Raw genomic sequence first — 21,957 nt, forward strand, 5'->3', positions numbered from 1 at the left:
CAACCAGGTACTTGTAAGAGTCCACTCTCTCAGTGTCTTTTCCCTGGATCTTCACCATTGTTGTAGGGAGTGACTTCCTCCTCCATCTCCTTCGTCTTGCTGGCGTCGATGTGAAGAGCATTGGTCTCACACCATCTGACAACATCACTGATACCCCCCTGTATTCCTGATCAATCCCATCTGATACACATCAAATGATGGCTGTCTCATCTGAGAACCCTTGTAGATGGCACTGGTCTGAATAATGACGGACATTGGAGGTGTACAGTCTGAACAGGAAGGGTGAGAGAACTGTGCCCTGCGGTGTCCCCATGCTGCAGATTACTACCTCAGACACACAGTCATGGATCTTCACATATTGTGGTCTGTTGGTTGGATAATTGATGATCCATGCAGTCAGCTGTTTGCTCACACCGGGTCCCTCCAATTCAAGTAATCTACACATAAACAAAACAATGTGCTGCCAGTTTTACCACTGCGTGTATTTATTAATATAACTCCAGAAAAATTAAACTACAGCTTTCTAGAATAAATTCTCTTTTCCTGACTGGACCGATGCTGCAGTCGCTCGCTAGCACAGCTTGTGGTTTTGGCAGTATGAAGCAGGGCACGGAGGTTCTGCTGTCTCAGGATATATTGTTAAAATGTGTGGATGATTTTGTAGATCCAAGCTCTGAGCGAATAGCACTCACCAGCCCCTGTAGTCTGTGCATCAGAATTGCTCTAATCTATGCTTTGCAGATCTGCAGCTATGAAGTGTTGTCCTTCCAGCTCACTTCGGCTATGAAAATAGTCTTCTAACCCTGTTTCCTGCTTTAACCTCTGATGGAAAAGAGATGGTAAAACGTAAGGATTTGAAAATCCTAGATCTCAAAACTATCACTTAACATTGATGGACTCACCCATCTTGACTCGTGGCGGGCAAGTCTGTTGTTGGTTTAGCATCCGGGAAACAGCAGAAAATCTAGTAGAAGCTAACCTTTAGCATTTGCAGCTCCACCAGACTTCAGAACTCCTTCAGGCTTGTGGAGATAGAACTTCTATGCTGCGGAGCTAACAGAGTCTGTTCTAGAGTCACATTCCTGTTAGCCAGTCAGAGGCGATATGTCAAAATACCAGGAAATAAGACTCCAAATCCTGTCGTCTGAAGCTACGTTCTCCACCAGCTGACTTTTACTTCCTGAAACAAGTACATCTGAGTTTTTTTCCACCCGAGAACTACTTACAAGGCATTCATTTTTTACTGGAGATCACTGCAAATGTATTGATCATACGAGTGAACCACATCTTTAATTTACTGAAAATAAATAAATAATTAGTCATGCTGTGTGTCCTTAGGACATTTCGGGTAAATGACCGTAGGTTTAGATTTGACATTAGGGAGTCTGATATTTCCTCCAATCTTCTCCTATCGGAGCATCACTGAGGTGGCTGTGGTTTGAAACGATTTCAGTGTTACAGAATTTTGTTTTTAACCTTCCAGGAAATCTGAAGTTTGACCCAATCTTGCCTAGCAAATCTGTAAACAAGGTTCTCAGCCTTGGGCTCGTTTTTCTTTCATACACGGCTGTGAGATTTCACATGACTGGGGCAAACTTTTACAACTCAGTCCAAATGTCTTGAGTCATCGCTCATTTTTTACTTATTTCCTCCCAAGAGCCAGACTTTATTGAAAAGTCACACGATTACTGCATTTTCTTTTTGAAGGTTTTCTTTGGCTTTGGCTGCTTAGTATTTTTCTTCCTCATTTTTATTTCTGTAACCTAAACATTTTCAGAGAAATATGTTAACCCCTTTAAATCCTGACACACACACACACACACACACACACACACACACACACACACACACACACACACACACACACACACAGAGTGTGCTTGTTTTAGATCTTATTTAATTCTTTCATTATTATTCACAAGATGTAATGTGAGGAAATACACAATCACAAGAGCTGTCCTTAAGCCATAGTGCAATGAAAATTTTATATGCCTCTGCAATGACAATTAAAGAAATCTTGAATCATTAAAAAAAACAGAAATTTCTTTTATTTTCGTTCAATAGATTAAAAATATTGGAAAGATATTTATGAGCTCATGTAAATAAAACAATGCATTTTAAAATCATTTTACTAGCAATTTCAACAGTAATAAAAATATAACTGGCACTTATCATGCTCTGCACACTTTGATCATCCACAAGTTGACAGAAGTTAGAATTAGTCTTAATGGACTCGGCCACCTTGTCTTGTAACTGCAGAAAGACTTTTTTTTTTTTGAAGCCAGGAGAGGACAGAGCATCTCCACAACGTGAAGGAACACATTTGGACTTGTGTTATTTGTGGAGATAAAACATCAGTTTTGCATTTTTTTACACAAGAAAAAAGAACAAACAAAGGCAGTGGAAGAGTCACGTTGCTGTTAGCCAATCAGATGCAAGATATACGCAAGGTTTGGTGCCTGGAAGCAAAGCATGTAGATTATGATTGGTTTAAATCTTTTGCACGTTGTGTGTCATCAGAATTTAATTACTGCTGGCACTTGCCATGTTGCAAAACAGCTATATTTGTATTTACTTTCATTCTCTAACTCAGTCAATAATAACATTCCATATATTTTTACAGAACAACGTGACTGTTGAGCATCAATTTTGCATGGTTTTTCATCTTCTTGCCTGAATCTGAAAAAATTATTTTTTTGCAAAAATAGCTGAATATTGAAAATCAAGACTTGTGTCTTTAATTCCTGCAGTAGTATAATTTTTACAACGTGTCCAAAAAATAGCAGTCAGAAAAGCCTTGACCTAAATGATGAATGGCAGTTTTAAATGCATTTCAACTAAATCAAGCAGACATAGTCCATGCCAGCTCAGCAGTGGGGAGGAATCTATTCGTCATGTTTTGTCCACTCACATCACAGTCAACCATCACCATCCCTGTTTCTGTCTTTCTGTATCGTCTTTTTGTCTTGTGGTTGTGTAGCATGCTTCACATGTATGTCCTGTTTTCTCTTTCTCTCCCTTCCTTTTACTTCCTCTTCTCTTTGTGTTGGATGAGAAGGCAAGTCCTGTGGCGCCTGAGGATGATGGCAAGTTGTCGGTAGGTCTTGTCTGATTGACACTTTGCTGTCTGCTTCTGTGTGTGTCCCTGTTTCCGTGTAGATGTTATTAGTGTGTTTCTTCCAACCATACTGTGAACAAGACGTGCTATTTCAAACCCTCAGACTCCCTTTTGTGCAGAAAGTAGCACCGTCTGTTTTCTGAAGCCCTTTCAGTTGCTTTTGTACACAGCATGAAGAAAGAAAAAAAAGTCAAACGGGGAGTATGTGTCTAACAATCCAGAGCTTGTATAGTTCCAAGAATCTTTCATGCAGAAAGTAAAGAAAGCCAATAAAACCAGGCAGCAGAAGTTTTTTTTTCAGGTTTCATGCTGAGAGTCTACGAGACTTTATGCATGCCCTGTCAGTCTACATCTGATCCTTCTCCTCCAGCTCTCACCCATGTGGACTTGTGAATTAGTACCCGACACCTCTGGTGCCTATGCATCACCTGTGAGCATCCAAAGGCGGTCGCTTCCCAACGGCTATCATCTGCGACAGCACCTGGTTTTTCCACAGTTCTCGAGCCCAGCTTCAGCTGTTGGGGGATGACCTTGAAAGGAGCTCTTTTGGGAGAAGAAGCCAAATGTCAGTGTCTGTCTCGACCGATGAGGCTTATGTTTTTAAGAAGCCGTTGTACTTTGACGATGTTTTCACTGGGTTTCGGGTTCCGCTTAGGGGTTTAATAGAAAAGAGGATTAGTGAGAGATATTACCAAGGTCGTTGAGTATTCACTAGCAAATGTTGCAGTGACAGAGTCTGAGTGTCTACAACAGCGAAAAAAAAAGAAATGACTCTGAAGATCTTTCTTAAGGAAATAATCAAATTAAATGGTAACACTCAATTATTTCTTCCTCCTGTTCAAAAGTACAATAAATTGGTGACTTTAAAACACAATTTGAATGATGTGGCGAAAGCATAACATTTGTGTAAGTGCCCAACCCCGGTAGAGATGAATCCGACTCACACTTTACATTTTCTTCCTTAGGCCAGGCCTCGCCTTCAAAGGGGAGGTAGTTCAGCCTCCCTGCACAACAGCTTGATGAGAAACAGCATTTTCCAGCTGATGATTCACACGCTGGACCCTTTAAGTGAAGGTAAGACTATCGTAGCTACAGCACATTCATTTTCTATTTACTTAGAATATGTCATTGTTTTTTCCTTCTTTTTTCTCTTTTACCTTAAATGCCTTAAATAATTTAAAAATAGACTTAACAGAAATTATACAACCCTGCAAAACAAGTGTGCTCACAGTTTTTAAAGAACAAAACAGGCACTTACTTTATCAATAGAATTAAGAAACACTCATGGATCCCCCGTGTCGGATGCTAAAACAGAGTTATCCCTTTTTAAATGGTCATCTAGATGAGCCAGGATGAGCTCGGTGCTCTTGCACAGCACAGCTGAGGTAGAAGATCATTTTCCTTTAATCCACGATGATGGCCTATTAGCTCAGCTGAAGAAAATGTAAAACAGCTGTGTCAGATCTCAGCGGAGAGGATGAAAATGTTAATTTGTTGTGGGAGGTGCTGTGTCATCTAATTCCTAGCCCACCCTGGGAAGGTGAAAGTCAATTATGAAAATTTCAAGTTTACATGGAGCAAATGGGCAAACAGGGATCTGCTTACTGATTTAGCATTGTCTTAGAAATAGGACATGTTGAACACTAACATCCCTTTTCAAAACTGCATCATTTCACAGAACTTTCTTTGATATTGTTTCCTAGAAACATACATTTAGAATAAGTCGTATGTTCGTAGAAAAACTTGTTCAGAAGCAATTTGAAAACAAAACAAGACAAAAAATGTATTCCAGGTAATCATATTAGCAGACGCATGCTGAGTAGTCAGAAGGCACTTAGGCTTTACTTCGAAGAGAAATTGCTTTCTTTGAAAGCCCAAACCTTGAATGAGTCAGAAATGATTAATAAGCAATGCCAACTCAAAAGTACACATCAATATGCATTTGTAGACTGAATTCAAGTCATCCTGTCTTTCTGCGTACTCATCCCTACATCATTTTTCATTACGTGTAAACTCATCGTGCTGAGAGAATGCATGTGTATGGCCACTCATCGTTACACAATACCATTTTATACCATTTATTGCACCTTGTGATTGCATTGTATCAGACTGAAACATATCGGAATACTTAATGTTATATCTAATAGTATTTTTTCATAGGACACTATATTATACTGTGCTTTGTGATATGATATCATTTAGTATTTTATCACATATAATATTTTATCATACAATTTCTGGTTGGCCTGTATTTGATAAGATTATGTGGTATTGTGTTGTGTCAAACCATATGGGCTGTTTCTCATTGTGCTAAATCAAGTTGTATTATATCATGTAATACTGGAATGTATCACATTGCACTGAATTGGGTATTTTGTATTCTATTACAATGCATTGCTTTTTATGTTAAACCTTTATTTATCTCATTGATATTGTAAAAATATTTTTTCATTGGGGACCTGTCCAAGAGAAACAATAGCAAATATTATTAGAACAGATAGAAAAGTCACGGTTAAACAGTCAACTCAAATAAAACATCATGTCCAGGGGTGCACATACCCTTTAGATTTTAGTTACACAAGTAAGTACCAGGTGTTGATACTTGGTCCTCACAGAAACACCTCCCCACTCCCAGGGGAACACCAAGACTAATCCAAAAGTACAATATTAGAAAGATGCAAGGTGGGGGTTGCTGAGTTTGCCAAAACATGATGTTTGAGCTTTCGTGATGGCTGTAATTCCCACCTGGTGAAAGCAGAGTGTCAGGAATGAGCTTGTAATAAGCATGTGCTATCTTTATTTCTTGAGCTGTGCAAAGCAGTTGAGAAAATACGTATCAACAGTTGAACTAATTCGGACGTAAAAAAAAAAAGGGGCATAGCTGCAATGAAAATGTTATGCATGGATGATTTTTGCATACTGGTTATGTGCAGCTCCGATCATATATAGTACCATATTGGATTGAGTCGTTTTGTACTAAATCAGGTCACATTATGTCATATAAGACTATTTGAAGGCACATTGTACTGTATTTTATCATACTGTACTGTTATTTATTACCATACTGGATCATATTGCATCGAAATGTATTGTGCTAGATCTTACTTATTCATCATACAATATTCATACAATATTGGATTCTAGGTAACAATGAATGGACCCTTTATTAATGTTACTTAGTGTAATATTAATCATTGATAAACTATTAAATAAAGTATTAACGACTGCTTAACCATATTATGTGATGAACTACTAAGCAACCCCCCCTGGCCCTTTGTCCTGACGTTAACAATAATGTTAACAAGAGTTAACAATAATGGTAAAGTTAATAAAGGGACCCTTTGTTTATTAATGCTTAATACTGCTGGTGACTGTTCTCAGTTATCCAGGTCATGGTAATCCAAAGGGGTTCAGATGAAGGCAACTGCACTTCTTTGGCTTCTTGAAGACGTTTTGCTTCTCATCAAAGAAGCTTTGTCATCTAATCAACACAAGGACTACCTCACAATAGAGGCCAACGACTCATCAGGGGATAAGGAGGAGGTGTTTTCAGGGTGAGTTTCTGCTCGTTAAGCAACAATAGACAGCTACAGCTTATGAGCTTGACTCTTCCATTGTCAAAGAATTGTCAAAGTTCCTCGGATGAGAAGTGAAACGTCTTCAAGAAAAATAAGTCCAGTTTCCTACATTTGAACCCTTTTCAAATGCTTAATAACGCACTAAGTAACATTAATAAAGGGACCATTTGTTTACTAATGCTTAATAATGCACTAAGTAACATTAATAAAGGGACACTTATTGTAAAGTGTTACCAGCTTTTACCTTAATGTATGTGTTGTTTTATAGTGTATTGTACATCGGATATTAAACATGTTTGGTAACGTTTTATTGTTCAGATTGTACTCTATTTGCCGTACTGGGTTGAATTGTTTCACATCACATTGGATTTTATCAAACAGTAATTATCTTTATGGTATTGTACTAAATTTGTATTTTTTGCATTGCTTCATAGTGTGTTGTATGGCATTGTCATGTATCATATCACTTCATGTGTTATCATAGCTTGTCATGAAATTGACTTATACATAATTCACCCTTTCACTCTATTATCATTCCTATATCAAACATAAAATATTCAATGGTTATTCACTCTTTGAAATGTGCATTTAAGAGGTTTACAGTTTTTGGTTTTCAATCTTTGTAAAACCTCATGAAATTCATGTTCAAATCAAGTGTCTAAGCGCTGATGAATACTTGTAGACTTCAAGGTTGGAAAAGGCAAATTCCAGGGAAAAAAAGCAGAACAAATAGTACCAGATTTGACTGATGGCTGTTTTGGCAAAATAATGACTAGAAATGAATGCACTGAAACAACAAGTACAATGTGACATGATGTGAAGCCTGAATAAATTACTTGGGAGAACAAAGGCAACACCTAAGGCTTTTGATAATTTGAATGCATTATTTAGACATCTCCGTGTGGCAAATTGGAAAGATTTGTTGGTGAGCAAATGAAAGGGGTGTAAAGTACTTTTTAGCATTCACTCATTTGTTTGTTTAAAATGACTCAAGTATTGTAAGAGCCTGATAAATGGTTGAATGACACATGGTAGACTTCTCTAAGACGTTGGACTTTTTTTAAACAGATGTCTTTAGTTTAGAATGCAATAGCAAATCTGCAAAACTAGTAAACTTATAAACAAAAACACAGTCACAGAACACCCCCACCCCATCCCTAGGCCATGTCCGGTGATATCAGAACCTGCATCACCAGAGTAAACCAGAGAGAGCTAAACACTAGTTGCACTTTTCTAAGTCCAAACATCTTTTGTTTTCTGTGACTTCTAATGGTGCTTTTCTTTTTGGGACTCTGGTAGTTTGCGGTAGCAGCCGGCTGTTTCTCCTTCTCTGATATTAATAAGCAGCAAACCTCTCACACCTGTGGTGTTCTGTTAAGAAATACTCAAGTGTGTAATGAATGGAGGACCCACCGGATGATTCAGTCGTGGGTTTTGGACTAAGTCGTGTTATTAGCGGAGATTTTAGACAAATGCGAGGAACCCACTTTTTTCCTTTATTTTTCATTTTCTGCATTTTAATCCCCATACTATATTTATAGTCAAACCATGACACATGTTTTTAAGAGAAATGAAAAAAAAATGTTTAAAGCTAGCTGGTTTTGCAGATTTGCAATGGTAGCTTCAAATAACCATTTTCCTCCTAAACTCAAAGATAAGACAGAGAAAAAAATGATGCGTTCATTTAAAGATGGAGGCCATGTTGCTTGTCCTTGAATGCTCTTAGTCTTTAAGAGCAGTTCATTTAGATTGCAGCGAGCCAGCAGGACTCCAGCCATACATTTTTTATAGATATCTCTCAAAATAAGATGTTCATGCTGACAGAAATGCCGAGGATGTTTTGCCGGTGCTTCTAAGTGGTCTTCCTTTTCTTGTTAGACTTTAGAGTAGGGTTGGTTAGTTAGCAGTAGCGTGTTTGTCTGTATGTAGGTTTGTAAAGGTTTGCTTGCCCAGACTCATCACTTGTCACTCATGACTGCTCCCTTTTTCCTGCACCATCTGATCAGCTGTCTCTGATTGACCATACAAAATGAATATGACTTTTATGTGGCCAGGGATAATCAAAGTGTCACAGGTTCACATGGAGCAGTCACATGGGTTTTATGTTGGATTAATGACTGTAGAAATGGGAAAACCTGAGTTAGCTCACTTGAAATTGTGTCTCTGTGTTATTTACCACATTTTTGAAGGTTCATTTCTACATTAATCTTGTGATGTGCACATTTCTGGTTTGAATTCTTTATCTGTACATAAATGTTTTATGCTCAACAGGAGGAAATGGTACCAATCTTCAAATCTAACTCTACAAAACAGCATTTCCAAATACCATGTCATCTGTTTGGGTTTCCATAATTCTATTACTCTTTAAAGCTTCTGCTTTGAATACAGAATTCAGATATTTTGGATTGTGGGTTATGTGGAAAGATTATGGACCATTCTTATCTTACCTGTTGTTTGGAGGAACAGATTTTCTCTCACTGGATTGAGAAGATTATGGCAAATCCAAACATGACTAGTGGTTTATGTTAACAATTTTCATCTTTACGTATAGCTTATTTTTGTAGAAACCGGAAGTACTAAATCTAGCTGTTTTAGACACAGACATATGCGTATAGGCTCAATCCCAATACCCATACCACCTTGTGCCATTCAATTGCACGTTCTAGTCCAGAGGTGAGAGTGCGTAGGGCTTCTTAATCTTCAAGTGCAGAAGTTGATCATGCCCCTTTCGCACTTTGCTCAAGTTTGTATCGATGCAGACTTGGGCAAAGTGTATTATCCACAATCCATTGCTGCGTAGGAATTTTGAGAAGAAGGCGGAACAATGCCTCAAGTGCCTTTTTTGAAAACCTTCTAATGAAAGAAGTTCATTTTAAGATGATTAATGATATTTATTCATGCTCCGAGTGTTTTAGACTAAAGTTTAATGTGGACAGCAATGAATGTACGTTTTATCAACTGTTTGTTTTAAAAGTGTTGATGTAGATAAAAAAAGTAGCACAAACAGCGATCGGCATGCGTCATGGTCAATGATGCAATTATCACTGTCCCAATTTGGCAATTATTTGCACACTTGTGTACTACACACTTGAATCCTTACTGCACACTTCCTCCAAGTGCACTTCACAGAAGACCATAGGGCACATTACGAGTATTAGGATTGGGCCTAGACACCCCATGGACTGGTACTGCCTATTGGAGCAAGCATAGCAGCGGTCCGCCATCTTGGATGGGCCTCTATTTGACTTTCGACATTTATTATGCATTTTCACAAAGTCAGACATATGGTATGGCATGAAATCTGCATCTATGTATTCTATGGTTTTAGATAGCTTGCAAACATTCATGTAATTTTACATAAGTCAAAAAATTTAAATAATTCCCATTTAAATGAAATATTTTAGAATTGACTTTGAAGTAACTAAGTAGAACCAATCTCCGATTCTCCAAACTGAGGTAAGAGATCACTGTTCATCATGTTTCTATGGAACCCTGCTTCAGTAGATCTAAACTACCACCACAGAGCATATGTCTAAACAATGGTTTGATGTTCACTCTCACTGAAGTATCACCTGGATTTATCTTGTCTCTTGTTTCTGTTTCCTTCTTATTTCTTTCTTTTACTGTCCCGTCAGAATTTGCTGATTCTGGTGAGTTACTTTTCTGATTTCTGATGTCCCCACTTCCTCCCCGCCTCTTGTACCCCCCCCCCCCCCCCCCCCCCCAAAAAAAAAATCTGTTTTCATTTTAGCAGCTGGGACACAGCTCGTATCCAATGTCTTTTATATGTATACATTTCCTGAGCACCACTGTGCCGTATTTCCTGTTTGTACTGTCCATCCCTGCAGAGTCCCCATAAATATGTCATTTTGTGGATGCAAACCTCTTCGTGACCATTTCTGTATTGTTTTGCTCATTGTCCCAAATCTTCTCTCTCCTCTCCTGGTTGTAACTTTTCGCCGCTTTGCTCTGTGGGTGTTCCTGTTCTTGAGTCAACTTTTGTCAGGATGGATATCTATGCAGTAGTTACTGGAGGGAGATGGTGTTTCTTCTTTTAGCTTGGCATGTTTGTGCTTATTTCATGAACCAGTGCTTCTTTTTCTCTTTACATCGCCTTCGTCAGATCTTAGAGTCAATAGGAACTTGACAGAGTAATTAATCGAACGTTTGATTCTCCTTAGGTGGCTTTCTAGCTGTTCCACTAAACTCTTATTGACTCAGACATTCACCGTCTTACATTTCCTGTGTTTACTCAGCATGAACTCTATGAGGGTTCTTGTTAATGAAAATGTCTTTAAGAGACTAACTTTGGAGGAGCACCGGGACAGTTTACTTCACGCGGACAGACCAGCATCCCTTCTTCCATCAGTGTGAAACTCCAAACTCTCAGAAGGGCCATCAAATATTGAACTGCAGAGTGAGACTGGAAGTAAACAGGAGTGGGATGATCTCACTCTGCTGTTAGAGACATCTCTAGAAACACACTCAGAACTCAGGTCGTGTTCATGCCTTTGGCTGGAAGCCTTCAGTCGGATTAATCTCCCTACTAACTCATACCCGAAGCTGGAGTTGACCTTGGTACAAAATATGATGGGCAGAGGTACCAACTTGGATACAATTATTGTTGGTTTTCTAAAGAGACAAATCCACAGTGGTCATGTAAAAAAAACTATGTAAACTGATATGAATATTTAAACATTTACAATCAACAAAAAAGCAAGGCCTTGCTTTTTAATTATAGTTCAACAGAATCAAAAAACAAAAACTAATGAATTAGGCAGAGTCCAAAATTTGGAAAATGTTAAAACTAATTAGACCGTAGGGACATGTTAAACTAAAGTGCGTCCTGTAATTAGCCTCACAGCTGTCATTATCTCATAGTCAGTTCGTCTGCCTGTTTAGAGTGAATGTAGTCTGAATAGTGTTTCTATTATCAGAACGTCAGAGTAAATTTTGGGAGGGGGAATTGAGTAGGAGATACGATATCCTCTACTGTTGTGTCTCCATTCAAATTCAGTCCTTTCATGACTCTACACAGATGTCTGCATCTGCTTCGGCAGTGAGTGATGCCACTGATCACTACCAAAAAGTTTTATTCTGTTGAAGTACAGCAATTTAATCCATTCAAAGGATGAAGAGCTGCTGTGTGATGTAAAATGTGGTGTTCAATGACCAGAAGAACCGTTGTTTTTTACAGTGCTCTAAGAGAAAACAAAGCCTGGTGAATTGTGTTGTTGTAGGGGGAATTCTTCAGCGTTTTTCCATGTTGGGAGTTTAGTAATGGCAATTTTAAAGCAGCGTGAACACTGCTTATTTGCTTGTGCTTCCATTCTGCTTCACAAGCAACTCTTGGACGGTGTCTGCTACAACCAACCAGCGTGAGTTCACCAAAAGTTTGACATTATTCAGATGTTAGGGGCCCACTGGACTCTAGACAACCTCCCTGGACGTTGACACAAAAGGAAAATTAATGAGACGAATAATATAAATGATAAATAAAGAACTTAGAAAACTTAGAAAGAGAATAGTCAGCTCCAAGGTTGAGGCTCATCAGTGTCAGATTACAGCATCTAAACTAGACTTAATTGTAGGACACTGGGGAGGATTATTGTTGGATGCAAATTGTTAAAAACAGAGACTAGAATAAGCTTTTTCAAATCATTCTAGAGACCATTTTCTTTCTTTGATAGAAAGGGACCAACAATTTTATCCATGTTTGGATGTCATCTAATCAAAATGAGTGCATTTCTATGCGAATCTTGGACCAGTTTCCAATGTTTCTGTTCCAGCCCCTTCGTCTGAGCTGCATTTTAATGGTGGTTAAGAGTGTTTTGTTGCCTTTCTGCTGATCCCTATCCAGACAAGAAAGATCTCTCAGACTGCCGTTGTGACCTTGGACATCTTTGCTGATGTTGGATTGTTTTTTAACCCTCTCAGGTTCAAAATAAGTTTTGATTAAAGGACGAACAACTAAGTCCTTCAGGGGAACTTCTGAGTTAAAAAATGCTCATGAAATACATATGTGGAGTAACCAGGTAGGTAGGTTTTAACGTTGCAAATCTGCAACGCCTGCCTTCAGAGGGTTAATCAAGTGAAGGTCACACTGAAGTTGTCAGTGGATTGACCAGAGGCCAGCCAAGGTCGTCTGTAAAAATCATGATGCAGCCTTATTGACAGACGAACTGTTTACAGGGTAAGCTAGTGGGGCTAGAGAGGATGTCGCTGACAGTTTCTCTGGAGGCTTAAATAAACAGGAATTTAAATGGCATGATAAAAAAGGAAAACAGTTACTTAAACAGATATGTGTGTTCATCCTGGCAGCATTTGCCCCATGCTGCCTCCAATGGTAATCCCGTCTGATTAGTGACTCATGGCCTCATTGATCACATGGCTCAATATTGCACTCACTCACTTCACTGACCCCCGCCCCACTGGCGATGAAAATGCTTTTTCCATTTCTGATGATTAAATGTATTGACTTTTTATCTTCTTTTATACTTTTGGTGTCAACTCTGCTCTTCCATCATTCATCACTTTAAACCACTTACAGTTAAAAAAAACACACCAAGACGATCAAGACTACACCGTTTATTTATTTATTTTTTGTACTTTTTGAGGGGTATCATTTTTTTTTTCAAACGATCAACAAATTATCTAGTCAGATGTTCTAAACATGGACCAAAAGGTGCTTCATGTCGCGTTGAGGGTGTGGATGACAGCAGACCATGTGTGGTGGAGCAGATCAGGAGGAAGGAATGCAGGCACGGATGAAATAAAAGTAGATTTAATGGCAGAGGGGGAACGACAGAACAAAAACAACGCTGACAACAAACAATGAACCGACAAGACAATGAGAAACAGACAGGGCTTCATAGACTGGGGAATAATGGGAGGCAGATGAGCTGCAGGTGTGTGGTGAGAGAACCAGGTGAAGGCAATAACTATTCAGGGAGGAGGAGCAGGAAGGAACAGGGGAGGACACCGGACCTACCTGGAGAAGAACACACACACACACACACACACACACACACACACACACACACACACACACACACACACACACACACACACACACACAGCTGGAGAAGGACATACACACATACACACACACACTAAGCTGGGGAATGACACACACACACCGAGCTGGGGACAAAGAGGCTGGAGCTACAACTGGAGGGGCTGGGGATGACCTGAAAGGCTACAAACAGAAGGCACATAAATAAGATGCAGACAAAGGACACATGAGGGCGCTAAGAGACACAAAAGGGGAATCTAAAGAGGGATGGAGGACATCAGGAGACACATGGGGAAAGACGCAGACACAGACCATGACACTTCAAAAACAAAAGAAGAGAATCAGAAGTACACAGAAAAATGCCAGCTGATACTCAAGCAAGAAAATAAATCACAGAACACCCTGCTGAAAAAAAAATTAAAGCAGCATAACTGGTTACCAGCATAAAGCACAACATATGCTGGTAACACCTACGCTGGTCTATGCTGGTTTTTGCAGCAGGTCAAGCAGTTGATCTGCTGGAAATCCCACCAAAGCCAGCCTGACCAGAAGAGTTTTCAGCTGCTTTTTAAAGGAGTCCACTGAGTCCACTGACCTCAGGCTCAGGGGGAGGGAGGTCCAGAGTCTGGGGGCCACAGCAGCAAATGGTCATCTTTGGTCTTTAGCCTGGTGCTGCATAACCAGTAGACTTTGGTCGCTGGACCTCAGGGACCTGCTGGGGCTGTAGGTACTGAGAAGATCAATGATGTAGGTCGGAGCTTGGAGTACAACCCACCCCTTACAGTGACTTCATGAACGGTAATTGTGTGCCAGAAACAGGAGTGAATGCCTCAAAAAGTGATCTGGAGTGTACTTTTTATTTTAAATTAAGAATTTGCTCCATTAATTTGCATGGAGAGGGTAAGACTTAAAAGTAACTTTGAAGTCAGCCACTAGTGGGTGTTTTGGGTTTTTGTTCTTCTTTTTTTTTTTTTTTTTTTAGGTATTTTTATATATCAAAGGTACTTCACATACAAACTTGCATTTACACTCCTGTTGTTTTACCTGCTTTGCATTCAGTGCAAGACCTCAGTTTTGTCATGGTCTGCGTCTGTGTCTTCCTTCATGTGTCTCCTGATGTTTCTCCATCCCTCTCTAGATTCCCTTCTGTCTCATAGCGCCCTCATGTGTCTTTTGTCTGTGTCTCAGTTAAAGTGTCTTATGTTGTTAACCTTTTAAGATCATTCCTCCCAGGTCAGCTCCAGCCTCTTTGTCCTCAGCTCTGTGTGTGTGTGTGTGTGTGTGTGTGTGTGTGTGTGTGTGTGTGTGTGTGTGTGTGTGTGTGTGAGTGTGTGTGTATGTGTGTGTGTGTGTGTGTGTGTGTGTGTGTGTGTGTGAGAGAGAGTGTGTGTGTGTGAGTGTGTGTGTGTGTGTGTGTGTGAGAGTGTGTGTGTGTGTGTGTGAGAGAGAGAGTGTGTGTGTGTGTGTGTGAGTGTGTGTGTGTGTGAGAGAGTGTGTGTGTGTGTGAGTGTGTGTGTGTGTGTGTGTGTGTGTGTGTGTGTGTGTGTGTATATGCATGTCCATTCCCCAGTTCAGTGTATGTAGGTGTGAGTTTATGTGTGTCAGTGTGTGTATGTGTGAGTCCTTCCCTCAGTCTTTAGGTTTAGTTTTGTGTTTTAGGTTTATCTGTCCTCCTTTGGTTCTGTTTCCCCCATTTAGATAAATTATTGTCACCTGTCTTCCCTCCAGCCCTCACCCCACACACCTGCTGCCATTTTCCCTAATTACTCCTCCCTGTGTATTTAAGCCCTGTCTTGTCTCTGTCTTGTGTCAGTCCATTGTGGTATTCTGCCAGTTCTGCTCTAGTGTTCTTTGTCTCTAGTATTTTGATCTCAGCCCTCTCCAGTCTCTAGTGTTTTGTCTCTAGTTTTTAATTTTTGACTTATTGGAGTTTTGACTTCCAGCCCCTGTGGATTTATTTGTATTTTTTGGACTCATCCTTCAAAATAAAGGATTTTTTTTATATTATCACCTGCGTCGTGTCATCTTGGGTTCCTGCATTTTGGGTCCTACAAACCTCGTAACATGACAAGTTTTGACACTAGCCAAGCATAAACTCAGCTACTTGGTTAACTGTTTTCCTGTAATTTAAACTCAAAGGAAAGTAAAAACATTTTCCTAGAAATCTTTTCTTTCCCTCATGTACATCCTGACCCTTTTTTATCCTTCTTATCAAACAAATACGGCATTAAAGCTTTGCTCCCTCTAATTTTGCTGGGATGGATAATCACCTTTCCAGTTTGTTACGTAACCGTGACGAGCCAACAAACTGGCTTCTGTCAATCGTCCAATCGTCCCGCCAATCACACCGCTCATGCTCACATGCCAGACCTCCTCCCGCACCCTCTGAGCCACACCACACCGCTCGGGTGATATAATCAATGTTAAAAGCCTTTTTTGCCTTTGCACAGGCTGTGACTTCACCCACACACTGACACGCACACACGCTCTCGGATCTGAGGCAGACAACACACACACTCTCTCATGCATGGCTCAACAGAGGTTTAGAGGTCACTCCACAAGGGCAAGAGTTTAGCTCGTAAACAACAACAAGCCTTTCTCGTGTTCTCTTGCTGAGAATAAACACACACAAAGGCAGCAATTGCATCTTGGAATAATTGGCCACAGTTAGAAGCTTGTCTTACAGTGCACTTCAAATCAAAATCATCTAATCATACGGGATTGATGCACTTGTCTGGGAATACTGCAGAAGGCTTTCTGCAATGAGATGTGTTTTCATCTCATCAGACTGATGTTTCTCTGCTGCCAAGTCTCGCATCCGGCATGATATTTCCACCGTAATCCCCTCACACGACAGCAGAGCGCTGCTTGCAGACTGGTGGGCTGAGTTAGTCAGCTACAGAGTAGTACACACAACACTCTAACAAATCTACCTGTTTCGACAGTTTTAAATGATAGTTTAGAGCTTTGAAAGGGTGCTTCTTCAATGTTAACAACAACAAACTCTTCCAAGTACTTTGCATGGAGGCATTGTGGAATCATATCCAAATCAATGCTACAGTGTCTCATTGGATGGAGATAGAAATCAGCTATTTATAGATTTAAATATTCATAGTCCACCAGGGTAAAACAGTTTCAGCGACAGTTTCTTTGGATATTTCTTTAATTTATTGATACTGTTTATTTAAATGAATCATTATTTATTCATTAACTGTCTGTTAAATCCAAAACCGGCTGTAGAGTTTACTCAATTCAGTGATTAGAAATCCTGAAAATTCTTCAAAATAAATAATGAAGTTGTTAAATTTTGATCAGTGAGAAGAGTTAAATGATTTATGACTTGTATAATTTAGTATGATATGTTCCATTGTAGGTCTTTTATAATGTATAATTCATTTATTAGTTTTCTAACAGCTTTTTAGTGCTCTGCTAAAATAAATTGCATCTTGGACAATATGGCAGATATTCCCACAATGCACTGTGGATAGTATATGTACATAGGTAGGCTATATTTTGTAAACAAATCTTTAAATTCCAAGTCACTCAGTTATTTGAATTATATGGTTATTTGCAGCAGACGATAGTGGTAGAGATAGCTAGCTGTGGCACTTCTAATTTAGCATGTACTGATGGTGAACAAAAGGCTTAGAAAATGACATTAATATGAACCACTTGGATATTTTTGTGATTATAATTATTTAAAAATGGCAGAAAGTAATTTTGCATTTAGAGTAGCTAGCTGTTATCTTGTCTGTCTTTAGTCTATAATCTAGAACCATTAAAAGAGCTTCATCTTTGCAACATGTTAAATATGTTTGTTCATAACTTGTCTGACAGGAAAATGCTTCAAAAGATCAGAATCAAAATTTGCATGTTAAATTTGGTAATTAAAGGGATAGTATGTAACTTTTTAATATGTTTAAATAATTTTCTTGAGCCTGTATGTGCTAAAATGACCCTGGCAGGGTTACTGCAAGGTCATTCACACCCCACTGCACTCTGTGGCCACAATACAGCATTTGCAACTTCAGAGTGTTGGTCCTGTTCCTGCTGGTGGGGGCAGCTGTGAGGTGGAGTGGAAAACACCACATGTTTTAGGTAATCAGCACAGCTGATTTGTGATGACTCACTCCTGCAGACACTAATGAAGGCTGGAGAGACGTTTCAGCTGTTAGATTAAGGTGTTAAAATGATGAACGCGCCTCAAGGAGATGGGTTTCATTTTCGGATTAACCACAGTGAATTATTAACGGACACAAGGGAATGCTAAAAACAAGCAAATCTGCAAAGAGCCTTTTAAATGTCTGTTAATTGAAAAGACTGTTGCTAGTGTCTGTCTGTTTAGTGATTTTCAGACTAAACAGATGTGTTCAGCCAGGAGTTTATAATCTTATTTGTCGCAGCTGAATTATTATACAACCACAAGCGGCTGCTGGAGAAAATTTAACGTATTTTTAGTTTAAACAGAAGAGCTCCAAGCTGTTAAACTGCTTTTCTAAGGAAAAGAGCAGCGTGGGAGGCAGAAGTCTGTGCTCTGCAGCTTGATGTTAAGCTGTTGCTGCAGATTTGAATTCCCGGCTAATTCATCATCGTGCAGATGTGCTGACCAAAGGAGCGAGCTAGCGCCTCAGTAAGGGAATCAGATTAATTGTTGGGGTTGTGTTTTTTAAATTAAAGGCTGATTTACACAGATATTTTTTTCTTAGTTTTTTTTTTAAAGCCCGTGCCCAGAGGAGAGAGGGACTCATCTTTTTGTTGCATCATGACCTATTTATTTTCTGAGTATTTTTAACAACATCATTTCTGTATATTGTTTTTAAGGTGGTATTTTTAACGTCCCTTTGTACAACTTGTGTGTTTTATTTTTGCAAATCTTCTACAACTATTTATGAGTTACTGTGACTTTAATGTGTTTTATTTGCACTTATGCAGTGATGACAAAGAGATTTTGTGTATCCTTGTGCAAGTGTGTGTTCGCGCATGTAAAGTGTGTTTGCACAGTGTGAGATGTACAGCGGATCTGTCTTGTGTCATGTTCACTCTTTTCCTTTCTTTGTGTGTCCGGTGCCTTACCCTTGTCTCTTGCTGTGATGTTGTAGAGCTTGGGACTTATGGGAAACTAAAATATTATCACTCAATGACTGAGGAAGGTAAGCCTGAACATTTTCACTTCTTTCATGACATGATTTGACTTCTGTCCTCCTTCTTACTCATTCTTTTCATCCTCATAGTGCAGCAGTACCTCCCTCCGCCTTCCTTCTTCCTTTTTTTTCTCTCTTGTGACACCTTTTGCTTTTCAGTTTGACAGCCTCTTTGAGATTTCACTGACATAAGTGCAAATCATGGAAACCATGCCATTCTTTTTTATTATTTAAAGTCTCATTTTTATTTTTAGATCTAATTTATTTTTGCCTGAATAATGTGTGTACAATTATTGTGTTACTGTGTGGTGCTTTTTTGTATTTTTAACACAGTTTCAGCAACACTAGCGAACCGACGTCATATGGTGCTGAATGTACTAATACATTTAATAAGCAGGATGGTGAAGCCACATGCACGTAAACGTATAGAACAGATTTTAATTAATTTTTTTTCCAGTTGCTCTATTTTTGTACGTTTGTTCCTGTAACCCATCTGCGCTGCTGAGAAATGCATCATCCATGCCTCAACGCTCGCTTGGAGGTTTCACTTACACCAGCAGCGGGTGAACACACCTGAGACGTACATTGCTGAGTGACTCATCCACCCGATGATTACGTAAAAGGCAGAGCTGCGCTAGAAACAGGGCGGGGTGCAGGAAAATACTAGACTCAAGTTTGTTGGAGGCCAAACATAAACTGTCCCGTGTCGGACTTAGATTTTAACATAAGTAAGTTATGTAAATTACATTTCCAGGAAAATCAAGGACACGTGTCGACATGTTTACACATTCGATACCTGGTATTGTCACGCGCAAACATATGGTTTCCATGTTATCCCAAGGGCTTCACATGTGAACATAGGTTTCACACTGTTATCATGGAAATTCACAATGCAAATGTGTGCAAAATACAGAAGGTCACATGTTTTTCACATGCCTCATGATTGTTAACATGTTCTCACATGTTAAATTTCACATGCATGAGTTTCACATACGCCCATGTGTTTTTTTTGCAAGTATACACAAAGTGGGTTACTTTATTTTACACACATTGTTCAATGTAAACAAATGTTGTTGAAGTATTTTATTATTATTATTATTATTATTATTATTATTATTATTATTATTATTATTATTTCATCATCTTCATCTGTTCACATGCTGTTGATATTTCTTCAGTTGAATCAACAAGAAAAGCATCAGTTAGCTAGTAAGTGATTTTAGCCTTCTGTCACAAACAGTAAAATTGGTTCTAATCTCTTTAGTTAAATCTATAAAGCATTTATCTAATATCAGCGATTTGGCTACTGCAGTGGCGGATATAAGATTTTTTGGAGTATGGATCCACCAAGGGGCCCCAATATTTATTGGTCCAACATCCTTACTCAAGATTTCAAATAGGAAATTTCTATTTGACTCATTAACACCACTAGTGTTTGGACTTGTAATTCCACCCACCTATAATTTGATCATCACACAAGGAACTAATGAGTGACAGGACAAGGACACTTCGGGGGGCCAATCAGATTTTAGCAGGGGCAAATGCCTCTATGGCCCCACCCCTAGAACCATCAATGGTTTTAGCTCACAACTGATTCCTCTCTTAGGTCCTGTTGTTAGTCTTTGCCAGACTGCTGTTTGCCATGCTGTTTATCTGCAGCAAATACAAATTTGTGGTACAATTTATTTTGTCCTCTACCTTTTCAAATACATTTTTTCCCAAAAGAATAGAAAGAAAAATATTTTTGAAAGGCAACCAAAGTTCAAAAAGAAAGGCTTGTGCTTTAGAAATACATTTTTAAACACAGTATGTGTGTGTTCTTTATTTTTGGGAATTTATTCTAATTCGTGATAATGCCTTTCATAAAAGTAAACTTCCATTTTCTCTTGTAAATACTTTTTTTCTGCCTTTGAAGATTTTTGTGACTGTACCTTGGACCTATAGGATCCAGAGGAATCTCACCCAAAGCCATCCCAAAACCAAAAGCTAAATGTGTCCCTAAACCAATTCAGAAAAATAACCTCAAATCGATACTCTATGGTTATAAAGAGACACTCGGTTGTAAAAATACACTGAAAGATTAAACGGAGTAAAGAATGTGTCAGAAGGAGTCTCACAGCAACGAAATACAAAATATCCACAAATTGCAAAGTTGCAGACAGTAAAACTGTAACTTTTGTGGCTGTTTTGTGTTTTTTTTAGACTGAAAAAAGTTCTCGGTTGGCGCCTTTGCTTCATAAGCCATTTTTTACGGGGTACCATTTATAAAGTCAAATAGTAACTTAAGAGCAATATTTTTTTTAGTTATTTAGCTTATTGTAAGAGAAAACAATACAGGAGTTCATTTTTCTAAATCAAATATTTCATTTAGAGTTAAATAATTATTTTATCAACTAAATAACTAGGTCAGATCTAAATGTTTATTTTGTAAAATAAGTATTAAACTCTAAATTAAACGTTTAGCTTGCTAAATAAATATTTAATTTATTCCCTAATTATTTAAATTGGAGCTAAATATTTAGTTTACAAGCTAAGTATTTAGGTCCAAATTAATATCTAGTTAAGTAAATTAAATATTTATTTTACAAACTAAATATTTAGGGCTGACCTAAATATTTTGCTTACTAAATTAGTTTTAGTTTACTATCTAAATATTAAGCTCCAAATTAAATGTATATTTTCCTAAATAAATATTTAGGTGTTTTCTTCTTTTTTTTTAATATTGATTTTGCAAACAAAATGTTTAGCTCCAAATTAAATTTTTAGCTGGGACCAAAATATTTATTTAGGAAAATAAATATTTTATTTGGTGCTAAATATTTTGTTAAGTAAATTAAATACTTATTTTACAAATTAAAAAGGTGACCTAAATATTTAGCTCGCTAATATTTTGTTGGGAATTTTAACATTTATAAATGTATGAATAGCATATACTGAAAGCATGACTCCCATTTTTTTCTCATGATTGGCCAAATAAACCAAAATACTGCTGTTAAATTATGGCTGTTTGACTTTACAAATGGCAACCCTTAATCCTTAGTGGAATATTTTCCACTGAAAGTTCATAGTTACATCTTACACCGCATGCCAGAGAACGGTGGGGGT

The 21,957-nt window shown here is 38.4% G+C and overlaps 1 protein-coding gene across 7 annotated transcripts in view; it reads left to right on the plus strand.

Moving 5' to 3' along the window:
• The window catches only part of LOC107377079 (sodium/potassium/calcium exchanger 2), a 68,785-nt gene that overhangs the window by 25,338 nt on the left and 21,490 nt on the right, over positions 1-21,957 (plus strand). The window contains exons 3-6 of one of the 7 annotated variants that reach the window (XM_015946492.3): positions 3,059-3,097; positions 4,084-4,192; positions 10,332-10,346; positions 18,811-18,861. In XM_015946492.3, the coding sequence (XP_015801978.1) occupies positions 3,059-3,097; positions 4,084-4,192; positions 10,332-10,346; positions 18,811-18,861 (214 nt within the window). Of the gene's footprint in view, positions 1-3,048; positions 3,098-4,083; positions 4,193-10,331; positions 10,347-18,810; positions 18,862-21,957 lie in introns of all 7 variants that reach the window. The other 6 variants (XM_070547922.1, XM_015946493.3, XM_070547923.1 and 3 more) reach the window with 6 other exon arrangements.

This window comes from Nothobranchius furzeri, chromosome 2 (genome assembly GCF_043380555.1).
Source record: "Nothobranchius furzeri strain GRZ-AD chromosome 2, NfurGRZ-RIMD1, whole genome shotgun sequence".
In the NCBI taxonomy this organism is placed as follows: Eukaryota; Metazoa; Chordata; class Actinopteri; order Cyprinodontiformes; family Nothobranchiidae; genus Nothobranchius; species Nothobranchius furzeri.